General features: G+C 37.4%; 1 protein-coding gene across 3 annotated transcripts in view; it reads right to left on the minus strand.

Annotated features, from left to right (window-relative positions):
* sdk1b (sidekick cell adhesion molecule 1b) overlaps positions 1–15,068 on the minus strand; it is a 370,259-nt gene that overhangs the window by 106,365 nt on the left and 248,826 nt on the right. For all 3 annotated transcript variants that reach the window (XM_082163612.1, XM_082163613.1, XM_082163611.1), the window contains exon 10: positions 3,835–3,968. In XM_082163612.1, the coding sequence (XP_082019738.1) occupies positions 3,835–3,968 (134 nt within the window). The remainder of the gene's footprint in view (positions 1–3,834; positions 3,969–15,068) is intronic.

Consider the following 15,068-nt stretch of genomic DNA (forward strand, 5'->3'; position numbering starts at 1 on the left):
ACTGAAACTGAAAAACAACAAAATACTGAATTAATTTTGTTGAGTGTACACAATAAACCAATAACTCTCACATTTGATTTTGATTTGACTCTCAAATGTGATAGTCACTATAAAATTACATTGTCTAAGTGGCCAAGATGTCGAAACATTCAGAAAAAGGAAGGGACAGAGACAAAGAAAGATAGAAAGCTACTAGTCGTATCTCCAGAGACAAGAAGAGGCAGGAACAGAGATTCTGTGAGACAATTAAAAATGCATATGACACCAGGGACAAGAGTCTGATGAGTTTAGTTTTAAACCATGCATAATCAACATCTGGCACGCAAGCACTGGCAAACAATGTAAACAGAAAGAAAAAAAGACAAGAAAGAGACACAGACTGTCAAAATACTTCTAGATGTTTAAGTGCGTGCTGTCATTGACAAGAATCTCATATTATTTATTCAGCCACCCACAGACCACCAAAAACCAGATAAACCTGCTCTAAACAACATACACCACCACCAACTGATCCAGTGCATTAGGTTTCATTTAAACATTGGTGGGACATGACTCAAAATATTAATGTTGACATTTGCTTGTAATGTGAGCATGGTGTGATATAGTGTCAGTTAATATGAAAAACAGTCTGTAGCTCAGATACTAATTCAGATGCTAATATTCAACTAGATACACGGTTGGACAATTAAACTGACCCACATAGAGTTGAAGGTTTCACACCTACAGTACATATGTGTATATCAAATATTGCAATCCACACAACATAATGGGAGATATATCAGAGTTCAAAAGACGATGAATTGTTGGTACGCATTTCGCTGGATCATCTGTGACCAGGACAGCAAGTCTTTGTGGTGTATCAGGTTAATGTTGGCATACCACCACATAAGACGAACCAAATTCAACAGGAGTAATTGTCAATAATAAGAGTCAATATTCATGGTCAGGCTGCTACAGCCAAACCTTTGGTCACTCATGCCAATGGCAAATGTCAGGTTTCAATGGTGCCAACAGTAAATCTTGGGACTTGGACAATGTGAAAGACGCATTGTTCTCTGATGAGTCCATCTTCTTTTCCACATTCGGGAGAGTAACGGTGTGCTGAGGCCTAACACCCAGACTGGTGCTGCCCAGAGTGAAACACGGGGGTGGATCAGTGATGGTTTGGGCTGCAATATCATAGACACACTAACTGTGCTAGATGAGCTGCCAAGGACTATCAAACCATTCTGGACGACCATGTGCACATAACGGTTCAAAAATTGTATCCTGAAGGTGGTGCCGTGCATCAGGATGCTAATGCATTCATATACTCAGCAAGACTTGTGACAGAATGGCTTGATGAAAATCTTCCGTGGCCTGCACAGTCACCAGATATGAATATTATTGGGGCACTTTGGGGTGTTTTGGAGGAGCAAGTCAGAAAACGTTTTCCTCCCCCAGCATCACGTGACCTGGCCACTGTTCTGGAAGAGGAATGGTTCAAAATCCCTCCGGCCACAGTGCAGGACATGTATCTGTCATTCCTAAGATGAATTGATGCTGTATTGGAAGCAAAAAGAGGTCCTACACCATACTAATAAATTATTGTGGTCTAAAACCAGGTGTTTCAGTTTCATTGTCCAACCCCTGCATATTTTCATACATGTCTATTAGAGTGCAAGGATTTGAAAGAATAGTAAATTCTCTCTGAAGCGATCTCATTTGTACGTTGAACTTGGCAGGCATTGTAATGTCAACACAACATCAAATAGTGACGGCATCTAAAGCTGTTTTCACACTTAGTTGTTTTGTTTATCAGAGTTATGCTTTTGGGTATGAATCACGGTACATTTGCATGGCCATTCCAATTGCATATTGACATCTGTGTAATAACATGAAAAACCCATTATTTGATATATTTTGATTGTGCCCTGAAGAGTTATAATGTGCTCCTCAATTTAGGAGCCCATGTGCTCCTAGGGGGGGAAAGGTAAGCATCAAGCCATGTCAGTAAATGATAGAGAAACTTTATCTGAGAAAGTTTGTAACGGCAAATTTATAAATGAAATCCAGATGGGACTAATAATAAATATTTTTTTTTATTTTCTTTATTTAATTATAACCAACGTTAAAGAAGTATCAAATTTTGAAATCAAACAGAACAGAATAAAATGTTATAATATCAAATTAGGTAAACCTGTTAACTGTGTTAAACAAATTGAATACAATTTATTATAAGTACAGTGAGATCAACCCTTGAATTCAATTAATTTTATTCAATGTTTAATTAATTCATACAATGTTTAAATGCCATCAGTAGCTGATGTTGTTGCTATTTAAACGGGCGGACATGTATGCATGCTAAAACCACAATTTATCGACAAATACATCCGCATATTAATGAGATACTACTCTTTCTCTCTCTGTCTTTCTCTCTCCAGATGTCATCATCTGGTTTCCATCGTCTGGTCCAGATGGATGCTTACCCTCTCTCCCTACTCAGCCTCTCACAACCACTGACAACATGCAGAGAGATGAGTCACACACAAAACCACTCTTATACTCGCAGAAGACAGTGAGAGCTGCTGAAAAAGTCAAATAAAGTGACATGCTAGCCTCCATTTCCATGGTTACATAGATTCGGTTGTGTTTACAGTGACACTATGAAAGGTGTGCGTGTGAGTTATATGATAGGCTAAACTTCAAGGTTGGGCTTTTTAACATCCTTACTTTATGATGCCATCTCTCTTTGATCCAGTAATGTCTCAAAATATTAATATTAATGTTGATGCTTGAAATGTGAGCATGTTGTGATATAGTTATGTTAATATCAAAAGCAGTATCTTTGTGCTAATATATACTGTATTTACACACACACACACACACACACACACACACACACAACTGTTACTGTATTTATTTTTTATTCCCAAAAGCTCTTCAAATTCTTAAAGGTCAATACAGAGGGACTTACAAATAATTCGAATAAATTAATTAAACAGCAGTGATTTTTGGGTTAAAAAAGCCTCCTGCTGTCAGCTCTCTACTCATTGCTTCTTTGTTTTTCTCCTGCTTGTGTCCTTGTCATATTCATTCAACTCAAAACTCTGTTTGTGAAATTTCCGGTCCTTTAAAACAACTTTCAGCATCTCCTTTGCGTCTCCAACTAAATTTTTTATTAGAAAAAAATGACAATTCTCCAAATGGTGGATTTGACTGACAGTTGTGAACCTCTTATCCCCCAAAACACTGCAGAAAAACTAATGACTAAAAGAGATGATTTTCATGTGGAACACTTTCCTTAACCTTTTGTTCCTCTAGTTTTACAATCATTTTGAAATTAAATTTAGCAAGTTCTTCTGCAAAGTACTTTTTTGTCACAGCACTTTAAAAAGTAGCTGGTTGTTTAAACAAAGGTATGAAAAAAATCCAGCTTTAATTAGGAGTTAAAACAACTCTCTCCTTCAGTCCCAGTGGAAGGACAAAATTAATATCCTTTAAAAACCAAACGACAGAATGTGCCGCACAACACGCGCGGTTGTTTCAGCAGCATATTGACAGTACAGAGAAATGAGATGGTTGAAAATGTGAAAGGTGAATCAGAGGGTCAATGTGTTTAATTTAAAAGCACATCCACTTCACAAAAAAAGTCAATATTTTGTCCCAGAGAGCCGATCTGAATGAGAACAACATGAAAAATATTACCATTTCACATCACAATTTTAAATCACACCACACAATCACAGAGGATGCCTATATATAATCTATCATTGATGACCCATCAATTACAAATTAACGTATTTGACAACATTACATATTACACAACCATATATACATACTGTAAAAACTTACTTGCTATACTCAGGTAAATTGAAGGGCTAGTTTTGTTTTCTCCATTGCGTTCATTAACAGCCTGTACGTAATACCGTCCTGCATCTGCTGCCGTCGTACCCAACACCACGAGCTGATTGTCCAATGTTATTGCTCTGAAACCAAAAGAGAAACAAACAAAACACATGTAAGAATGGTGAACAAGACTGTCCACTTATGTTTTCATTTCCTTTCTAATCTCAGGGTGACCTGTACCAAATCAATTTGCTTATTTGTAAAACTGAGCCAAGTGAAGTACTAATGAAAGCACATGAGTGTTTCATTATTTTAGTTCTGGATGGCCTCATCGGCGAGAGGGCAACATGATAATTACTCGTTTCAGCACACGTGCACAAATCAATACATCACTGGACACAATGAAAAATGAACGTGCACAAACACGCATACACGTCCACTTACATTAACCAAGGCTTTTTGCCACTTTTTGAACCGATATTTTTATCTCTCTCGAGGACAGGAAAAAAATAACTCACCAAAGAAAAACACAACAAAATGAATAAGGAAAGAAGGGAGAGTGGGTTTTCATGTTACTCTATGGCCGGTGTTCAATAGCGCTCTTGTGAGAAACGTCAATAGAGCTTTCAAATTTTCACACACACATGACACAATCACACCTTTATATGAGGCAAGTTTTTAGAAGCACTAAGAGCTCCATACTGTAGTCACCATAAAAGAAGTGTCACCGCCACAACTAGATGTGCCACACCCAGTGAAACTGCTGAAAGCCCTGGACAAAATGACATTACCGTCTGTCAGAAATCCACAGAGATTTTAGACTGCTGCTGAAAAGCCTTGTCTAAAAAAGTGAAGGAAACAGGGGGGAAAAATACAGACAGATGCTTACACATATCAACATTTAATTCAAATCTAGTATACTATATACAGCTGATATAAAAAGTATACACAATCCTGTTAAAATGCCAGGTTCTTGTGATGTAAAAGAATGAGACAAAGATAAATCATGTCAGAACTTTTTCCACCTTTAATGTGACCTATAACGTGAACAATTCAATTGAAAAACAAACTGAAATCTTTGAGAAAAAAAAAAAAAAACACTCACAATAACCTGGTTGCATAAGTGTGCACACCCTTAAACTAATACTTTGTTGAAGCACCTTTTGATTTTATTACAGCACTTTTGGGTAGGAGTCTATTATCATGGCACATCTTGACGTGGCAATATTTGCCCACTCTTCTTTGCAAAAGCGCTCCAACTCTGTCAGATTGTCGAGGACATCTCCTGTGCACAGCCCTCTTCAGATCACCCCACATATGTTCAATTGGATTCAGGTCTGGGCTCTGGCTGGGCCATTCCAAAATGTTAATCTTCTTCTGGTGAAGCCATGCTTTTGTGGATTTGGATGTGTGCTTTTGGTCGTTGTCGTGCTGAAAGGTGAACTTCCTCTTCAACGGACGCCTGAAGGGTTTGTGGCAAAATTGCCTGGTATTTGGAACTGTTCATAATTCCCTCCACCCTGACTAATGCCCCGGTTCCAGCTGAAGAAAAACAGCCCCAGAGCATGACGCTGCCACCACCATGCTTCACTGTGGGTATGGTGTTCTTTGGGTGATGTGCAGTGCAAACATACCTTTTGGAATTATGGCCAAAAAGTTCAACCTTGGTTTCATCAGACCATAACACATTTTCCCACGTGCTTTTGTGGGACTTGATGTTTGTTTTTGTAAACTTCAGCCGAATGGATGTTTTTCTTGCCACCCTACCCCATAGCCCATTCATATGAAGAATACGGGAGATTGTTGTCTCATGTAGCACACAGCCAGTATTTGACAGAAATTGCCAGAAATTGCTGTAGGCCTCTTGGAAGCCTCCCTGACCAGTTTTCTTCTCGTCTTTTCATCGATTTTGGAGGGACGTCCAGTTCTGGGCAATGTCTCTGTTGTTGTGCCATATTTTCTTCACTTGATGATGACTGTCTTCACTCTGTTCCGTGGTATATCTAATGCTTTGGTAATTCTTTTGTACCCTTCTCCTGACTGATATCTTCCAACAATGAGATCCCTCTGATGCTTTGGAAGCTCTCTGTAGACCATGGCTTTTGCTCTGAGATGCAAATAAGAAAATGTCAGAAAAATCCTACTAGAACAGCTGAACTTTATTTGTGATTAATCAAAGTCACTGTAAATGATGGCAGGTGTGCAATGACTTCTATTTAACATGAGTTTGAATGTGATTGGATAATTCTGAACACAGCCAAATCCCCAGTTATAAGACGGTGTGCACACTTATGCAACCAGGTCACTGTAAGGTTTTTATTTTTCATTTTTCCCCCTCAAAGATTTCAATTTGTTTTTCAATTCACATTAAAAGTGAAAAAAGTTCTGACATGATTTATCTTTGTCTCATTCTTTTAAATCACAAGAACCTGGCATTTTCACAGGGGTGTGTAGACTTTTTATAACCACTGTATATATATATATATATATATATTTATTTATTTATTTATATTTGTGTGTGTGTGTGTGTATGTGTGTGCATATATGTATATATATATATATATATATATATGTGTGTGTGTGTGTGTGTGTACTGTATGTGTGTGTGTGTGAGTGTATGTGTTGTGATACTAAATAGGATATGTTGTTTGCAATGAGGACTTGTTGTTTTTAACACAGGTTTGAAAATAATAATAAAAAAAATTATAAAAAAAGTGGTGTATTCCACAAAATATGTATATTTAAAATGGCTTTTCAGCTAAATTTAAATAGCAAAATAAATATGAAATTTATGAAACTACAAAAATGGAAAGGGTGACACAAAACAACTATTGTTTTCAACATCAGAAATTGTAAATAATTAACTATACAAAATAAAAAATTGCCCCGGTCTGACATTATTCTGAAAAATACTTTTGTCCTGAGAATACAGTTTATCATTTCTGTGAAAATCTACCTACATTATATAATATTATATTATAGTCTGAATGAATGCTAGTGTAGTTCAATTATGTTCACTTGTGTACGCAAAAATATGATGATATTGACTTTTTATTTTGGAAGACCAAATTAAAATCAAACAAAAAAAATCTATAATCTGAAAGAGCTGTTTAAAAACTAATGAACAAGCATTTATTATAGTTAATGGGATACAGCCCTAACATAAAATCAACATTTATTTATTGTTGTATTCGATTAAGATGTACATTACATTGTCCATTTAGTAGTGCGCAAGTTATACTTTTAAAAGTTGAAAGTTCCCTTTCATTGTAATAGCATGAAAAGAAGCGACAAAAGAGCACTTTTGCTGTCATTGAAATTCTCTATGTTCCAGGGAAAAAAGTCTTACAGGTTTGGAACAACATGAAGGTGAGTAAATGCTAATAGAATATAAATTTTTTGAGTGAACTATCCCTTTAACAAGAAAGTACAGGAGTCTGTTCTTACAGTACTTATATGGTGAAGTTATCATTTCCATTATATAACCATAAAACATGGTGGAAATTCCAGGTGGAAGGATACTGTTGGGATTACACACTGTAGGGCTGCTGTGAGCAGACTCTTTCAGCACTGCTTTAACTCAACCTCAATAATTTAAATTACATCTAAGAATAAAAATGATGCTGTAGCAACTCAAATAATGACAAAGATGACGATGAAGAGGAGAAAAAAAAAAAACATTTGTCGTGACTTTGACTATTCGTTTATGTAAGTGTAATTTCTCCCAAATCCTGACGCAATGGCAGACCTCCGAAACGGTGGCCAAAGCCTACAGTAATCTAAAAACAGAGGAGCTCAGTGTTTTAATGCATGAGCCACCGTGTAATGTCAATAAAGTCCAGTCATGGGTGACAGTCCACATTTAAATATATAGAGCTCTTTTGTCGACATTTCAGCGAGCGGGTTCATTTTGATTACTGGACACATTTGCTAATGCATGTACGCACATACAGACTCAAGGTGAAAGAGGAGGAACCATTAGAAACTAAACAGCCTATACTCTGACTTCAATATGGCACAGCTTTTAGGGCAGGAAATGTGAATCAGACAAGCAAACAAGCGGTAAAACAAGAGAGATGGAGAGAAGGATAAGCCTCTGAGAAATTTAATGGGCACTGGATGTTGTTCATATGGAGTTCAAGGTGAAATAAAGTCAGAGAGACAAGGAGAGGACAGACTGGGAAAGAGAGAAACCACATGAAAACATCAAGAATAAGCGTTTTAATCTATCTCCTGTAAGGAAAAAAAAAATCCCTTTGAACTCAGAGTCTTTAATTCCAGCCTCTCCATCCAGGGGAAAAAAAAGAGGGAAGGGAAGGGAAAATGAAAAAAGAGAAGTCTCGCACTCGGTCCAAAATGAATCCACAGTGGAAAAAATCTCAGCATGGGATGTTTTCACACTTTCAGCTTTAACTTTAAAATATAAGATATTCCAGGCCTTCAACTAATACTTTCATGCTAGATTTAAGAAAGTTAAGTGTAAGGTGAAGTGTGTTATGGTCCAGATTCAATTTAACTAATTTTACACATTTAAATATATAGTTTACCTAAAACTGATTCACTCATTTACTTACTCTCACGCCGTTCCAAATCTGTATGACATACTGTACTTTCTTCTGTAGAAAACGAACGAATTTTGGACCCCACTGTAGTCAAACAGGGATTTTTGCCTAAACTATCCCTTTAAGATCCCCTAAAAATGATCACTTTTAAAACATCTACTATGTACATCTATAATTAGATGTTTGTGATTTCTAAGTTGATTGCAATTTTGCCAGAACAAACGTTTAATTTGAAGTGAAAAAAAAAAAAAGCAGTAAGTGAGTTTGGAAAAACTGGTTTGGAAAGCACAATTACTTCCATGATTCTGATTTGTCTCGCTAGTGGAGCAGAAATCACTTTTATTCTTTAGAAATACTCCAACTGTAGCTTTGGCAGGGAATGAGTTAAACCATACACAACGAGTACACTAAATACTTAACAGCAGTGCTGAAATTGTTATAAGGTTGTGACAATAGGGAAAAATAGAGGAATAGAGAGCACCATTGGAAAGAAAGACAGGCAGACTAACAAATTGAGTTTCCAAGCCAGGAAACTGTACTTTGACTTTAAAATTGCTCCCAAGGTCACAATAAACATACCTGTACACACAAAAAGAATACACAATGTGAAATATAAAGGTAAAGAGCAGAAAAGCATAGTGTTGAATATTTTTTCAGTCATGTTAATCATAGAATATACATCAAATGCAATGTACAATACACTGTTAATTGGTCAAATATGCAACTTTATATAGCTTGCATAGTGCACATATTAAAGATTCCTCCAGGATCATTGCATAAAATGAGTAATTATGCAATGAAGGACATTAGTGTGCTGTGTATTAATGTGGGAGTAAATACCAGGTGGTGAATTCCAGCTGTAAACACTTGCTTCACAACAGCCAGCGTTTAGCAGGGATGTTCAGTTGTTAATGAGGATTACTGTCCTTGTGCATGGTTATTTTTGTGCTTATGGTTATGAAAGTATTTCAAAGGGGTGATGACTCGCATGAAGGCGTATTGTTGGATGTTGTAGATGTCCTGGAGGCAAGGGGATGTACATACATCTGTGCCATTTTTAATTGTTGGTCTATACGCAAGCAGCAGACATTTTTACCTTGTGCATTATGTGTTGCACCATGAGCATCATGTTTTTGAAGCCATAGTTCCGTAGTTTTTCCTCTTTGTCGCCATATCTCTGTTCGAAATCTGCAATTGCAGTTATTCGCGGAATTATCAACTTTACGTGGGTTGTGCCTCGGCATGGCACAGCGCGGATGAATCCAATGTTTTGAGGAGAATGTGCGGCTGTCAGTTTTGGTATTACACCGCACCGGTGTGGATACTGTCATTCGGAATCACAGATTCTACTTTTTGGAAGTATGACCAACATAAGAGTTTTCACCGGAAAATGTCATTTGAACAAGTAAGTAACATCCACTTTTGTTCTGACCAACTAAGGGAAAAAAAGCATTGCAGTAAATCACACTGATTAAATCTAACGATCGCTTATCATATCACGTCAAACCGTGCAAATTATACTTTGTTCTCAAACTGTTAATTTTAACAACATCAGCATTCCGTGACTACATTTAATGGCCTTCCGATATTTATCCTTGTTTTGCCCGGTTACAGTCTCTTTTTTTCTGTAGCCACTCCGAAGTCCAAAAGAAGTCATTTGCATTTTACAACGGGTGAATCTCCAGTTGTCACTGGTGATTGACGTTTGAACCTTTCTGGATCCGCCATCAAATTGATAAGTTTAATTATATCAAGCGCTGTGAGAAAAGGCTATAAATCTCCACCTCCAACATCCTCACACAATATAGCCTACTAGCCGAGACACCTTCTTTACTGTATGTGTACAGATGTGATGTAATGACGCAAAGACATGCTCGAATTTCCTGCGGAAATCCACCAGTACCACTGGAACTGAAAACATTATTACAAGCTTACCATTTTGAATCGAGCTAAGGCAAGCAAATCATTTTGAACACTGCTGGATATTTATTTTGGATCATTTTTAACCCAAAAAAGTTACAGACTGCAGCTCTAAGGTCCAAAAAAAAACAAACAAAAAAAACCTCTCTAATAAGGTTTAGTTTAGTTCGTTTTTAAGCATTATTTTATAGGTTAATTTTAATGTTTAAATATGCATTCTTAATTCATATTCTTTCATAATACATGATCTAATGCTAACTTAATACAACCCAAACAAAGATGAATCTAATTAACAAATAATTCCTCAAAAAACCCGCAAAAATATATCATAGTTTCCAGAAAACCATTCAGCAACACAGCTGTTTTTAACATTGATAGAAACAAGAAATAAGCAGCAAATCAGCATATTAGAATGATTTCTGAAGGATCATGTGACACTGAAGACTGATGCTGCAAATTCAGCTTTGCCATCTCAGGAATAAATAACATTTTAAAAAAGAAATAGGCATTTAACATTGTAATAATATTTCATATTATTACTGTATTTTTGATCAAATAAATGCAGCCATGTGTCACGTTTTGGTTTTGTCATTAGGCTTGTTCGACTTGTCGCTGCACAGACCGATCGGTTTATGACATCAAAGTACCGCAATTCAAAAGCATAAGGAGCCGTCTACTTTCTATTCGCTCTCGCGGTACTTTGATGTTATTTACCGATCGGTCTGTGCAGCCATAGACATCATATAGATAGACGGCCTATCGACCGCTACTGCCTACTGGCGCGGGTGAGCCGTGGGGCCGCCATCTTAGACCGGTCACCCGCTCCACTCAGTGTAATCTGTATGGCAGGTGCAATGAGCTGTCAGTGCATTTAATTAATCATACCTCACTGAATACTGAACTGATTTTCACGCGGGTTTTTCTGCTGCAAAGGTCATTCATGTAGCTATTATACAGGACACATGGTTCGGTGTATTTTAATATTCATAGTAGGCTTAACAGTATTATAATATTCTGATATAAGATATAAAGTGACCAGACGTCCAAAATCTAAATATGTGATGTAGGATATAAGGTATTTTATAAAGCACACACACTATAAATATGATAAAGAAGCAGAAACAGATAGTTGCAGTAAAGCAAGATATTTTAATAAGTTGAAGAAACGTGTGTGTTTTACATTTGCATTGCTTCCTGATATCACGTGCGCAAACACAAATAACCTATATATATATATATATATATATATATATATATAAAACAGTTATGTCCGGTCGAAAAATGTATGAATTAACTTCAGATTGGATTGCGCTAAAAGTAAGTTTCGTGCCTCTTACAAGTGCTTTCGAACTTCTTTCTGATCTGAATGGTAATGACTTCTAGTGTCTAGAACGCAACTGAATGCCTTTTCAAGCGTCTCAATACTTGAAGAACCACAGGAAACTACCTTTAAACACGAAATTACTTGATTTACAGAGGGTCTATTCGCACGTCTATTAATATAAACGTTACCTGAGGTAATTTTCCTGGACCTTTTTACAGAAGCTAAAAGTCGCCGTAATCTTTACTAACATTGTCCGTAATGATTTCTGAGATACACATTCGGACGGGACTAAAATAACCGAGAAGCTCTTGTAATTATTACTTTACCCCACCTCTCCATGTCAGGTGAACACCGGCTGGTGCAGTAAACATTGCCTAGCTAACGTTAGCTGGCTACGATTTCAGTACAGTAATATCAAAGATCCTTGCTCCTTCTCAATTATCTGATAATATTCTATTCACAAAATACAACCAATAGTACGGTAATGTTAAAAGTAATCCCCCTATTTGCAATGGTCCGTCGATTAGAACAGGAAAATACTCCACAGTGCTCTAGCATCTTCACTGCTGCCATGCAACGAAACTAGGAATACGACCGGTTTAAGATGGCGGCCGCATTTCTCAGTGCCCAGCGGCCAATAGGGCATCTAGTCTCTATATAATATCTATGTGTGCAGCGCCGGTTCAAGTTGAACAAGCCTATTGTCATGTGTCTGTGTCTTGTCATGTGATTACCTGTTTGTCATGTGATCCTGCCAAGTGTCTTGTCATTGGTTAATTGTCTGATCATTGTTCACAGGTGTCCCTTGTCTTGTAATTAGTCTGTATATTTAAGCCCTCATGTTTGCCATGTGTCTTGGTCAAGTATTGTTTCCTGTAGACCACTGTTTGTGTGTTCGCATGCCACGTTTTTGTTTCATGTTTGATCTTGTTGGTAATAAACTGCACGTGGCTTCTCAATAAGCGTATGACTCCAGTGGATCCCTTACACCATGTTACTGTATTTTTTTTTATCAAATAAATGCAGCCTTGGTGAGCATAAGATATTTTCTAAATAAATAAAATATCTATCTATCTATCTATCTATCTATCTATACATACTGTGTATATTTTGTCGTAAATTACACATCAATGTCAGTTTTAAAATGATGTGAGGGACGGGACTACTTTGACCGGTCACAGTGCAGTGTGTTCCTGTGCAGTGAATGACCTGTACCAAACTGTTAAGACTGCATTTCTTCAGTTGTCACATAAAATACATCCTCTGTTGATCCTTCCCTTACAACAGTATCAGTGTTTGCTTCCCTCTTAAGGGCGAACTTAAGGACTCAACGGTGTTGACAGCTGAGCCACTGATGTTAAGGGTTGTGGGGGTTTGTGCGTCCTTCTTTAAGTCCACAATGATCACTGCAGGCTTCAGAGCAGTCAGCTTCAGGTTATTGTGTCACTAATAGGACACCAGCTGCTCAACATCCTGTCCTCAGGCAGATCTGTTTATGAGGCCACGCACTTAAAAATAAAGATTACAATTAGAGCCCAACAGGGTGTTACGGCCTGATGCCACTGGGGAAATATGTTACACAAAGAAGTTTTTATCATCTAGTTCTTTAAAATTAAATTACTTTTTTGAAAGAAAGAAATACTTTTATTCAGCAAGGACACATTAAATGTATCAAAAGTGACAATAAAGATATTTATAATGTTATAAAAGATTTCTATATGAAATAAATGCTGTGCTGACTAATAAATGGTGTTTAACTTTCTATTCATCAAAGAATTCTGCCAAAAATATATCAAGGTTTCCACATACTGTAGCACAACTGCTTTCCACATTGATAACTATGAAAACTGTTTCTTGAGGACCAAATCAGCATATTAGAATGATTTCTGAAGGATCATGTGACACTGAAAAAAGTTTTGACTTGAAATTGAAAACAGTTATTTGAAATTGTAATATTTTCACAATATTACAGTTTTACTGTATTTTTTTTTTATAAATAAATGCAGCTTTGAAAGAAGCATGAACATCTTTTTTTAAGAAAGAAGGCCATATGGCATTAGAACAACACCAGGGTGAGTAAATGATGACTTACTTTTCATTTTTGGGTGAACTATCCCTTTAAAGGTGACATAACTGCAGCGTGTATATATAAACAAAGCGTTATTGTGCATTGGTGTGGAGTGGACGATAATGCAGTTATCGTTAAAGTCGTCATTCTTGGTGTGAACAGGCCTTTAAGGGCCAATCCCAATTCTACCCCTTACCCCTTCCCCTCTGTTTTGCATGTGCACGTTCTCAATTCTCTTTTGGTTGGAGGGGTAAGGGGAAGGCCCAGATAGCCCTTGAAACGAAGATTTTTCGGGACCACACTTCAAACGAAGGGGTATGAGAAATGTACCTGCATACACCGGCTACAGAGGCAACATGACTGCCAATAATCATTTTCTTTGTCACATTCAATCTTGTGTTCATATTTACGGTCATGTTCTTCAAAGAAACAGTTGCAAAAAAATCGTTAAAGTTCGTTAACAATATGACGCGTGTAAAAAGCAAAAGTTTGAAGCGAAGTGGACGCGCGAATGAGGCGAATTCGCGTCCACCGCGCCGCACTAAACGCCTCATTCGCGCCGCAAGACCTCCAGACGCGTGTAAACACGTCTTTTAACATTGAAATCACTCGCGCCAGACGCTCTATTCGCGCTTGGTGTGAACGCAGCTTTTAGGCGTCGAAGATATCGTCATCTTCATTATTTTCTGCAAACTTCAGAAGAAAAATACAAAAAATAGCTGTAACTCACGCAAGACTACAGCTGACGACGGCATCTTGGAAGTTTGTAATAAACATTGGCGCATCTCCTGTGACGTAGGCGCTAGCGACGATGTATAATAACATGTAATGGTGTAGTAGTGGTGTCCCATTTCTTAGGGGAATATTTTCACCCCTACGCCTTGACACTCTGTTTCAAGGGGCAAGGGTTAGGGGTAGGCGAAGGGGTATAAAATAGAATTGGGATTGGGCCTAAGTGTTCTTTACACATAGTAACAGTTCTGTTTAGAACCATATTGTCCTGAAGAACCGTTTTATGCTGAAATGGTTCTTTGTGTTGGAGTTAAGGGTTCTTTTTCCCGCCTTTTTGTTTTTTAAATCCCTAACTGTCAAAAACTTCATTCAAAACAACCTGTTCTAGAGCAGTGTTGCTAACTTAGTGCCTTTGTCGCTAGATTAAGCGACTTTTCAGACCCCTTTAGCGACTTTTTTTCATTAAAAGCGCCTAGAGACAAATCTAGCGTTTGTTTTGGACAAACCTCAGTAACTTTCCAAATGTTGCCAGACAGTACTGTCCTACGAGCGGTCTTGCTTTCTCCCTGCCGTCACATGTCTCTGCATCTACCCTGTTCAGTGAATGACTGAGAGGAGCAGCAGCACATTCTGC

The sequence above is a fragment of the Leuciscus leuciscus genome (assembly GCF_965113295.1).
Source record: "Leuciscus leuciscus genome assembly, chromosome: 3".
Lineage (NCBI taxonomy): Eukaryota > Metazoa > Chordata > Actinopteri > Cypriniformes > Leuciscidae > Leuciscus > Leuciscus leuciscus.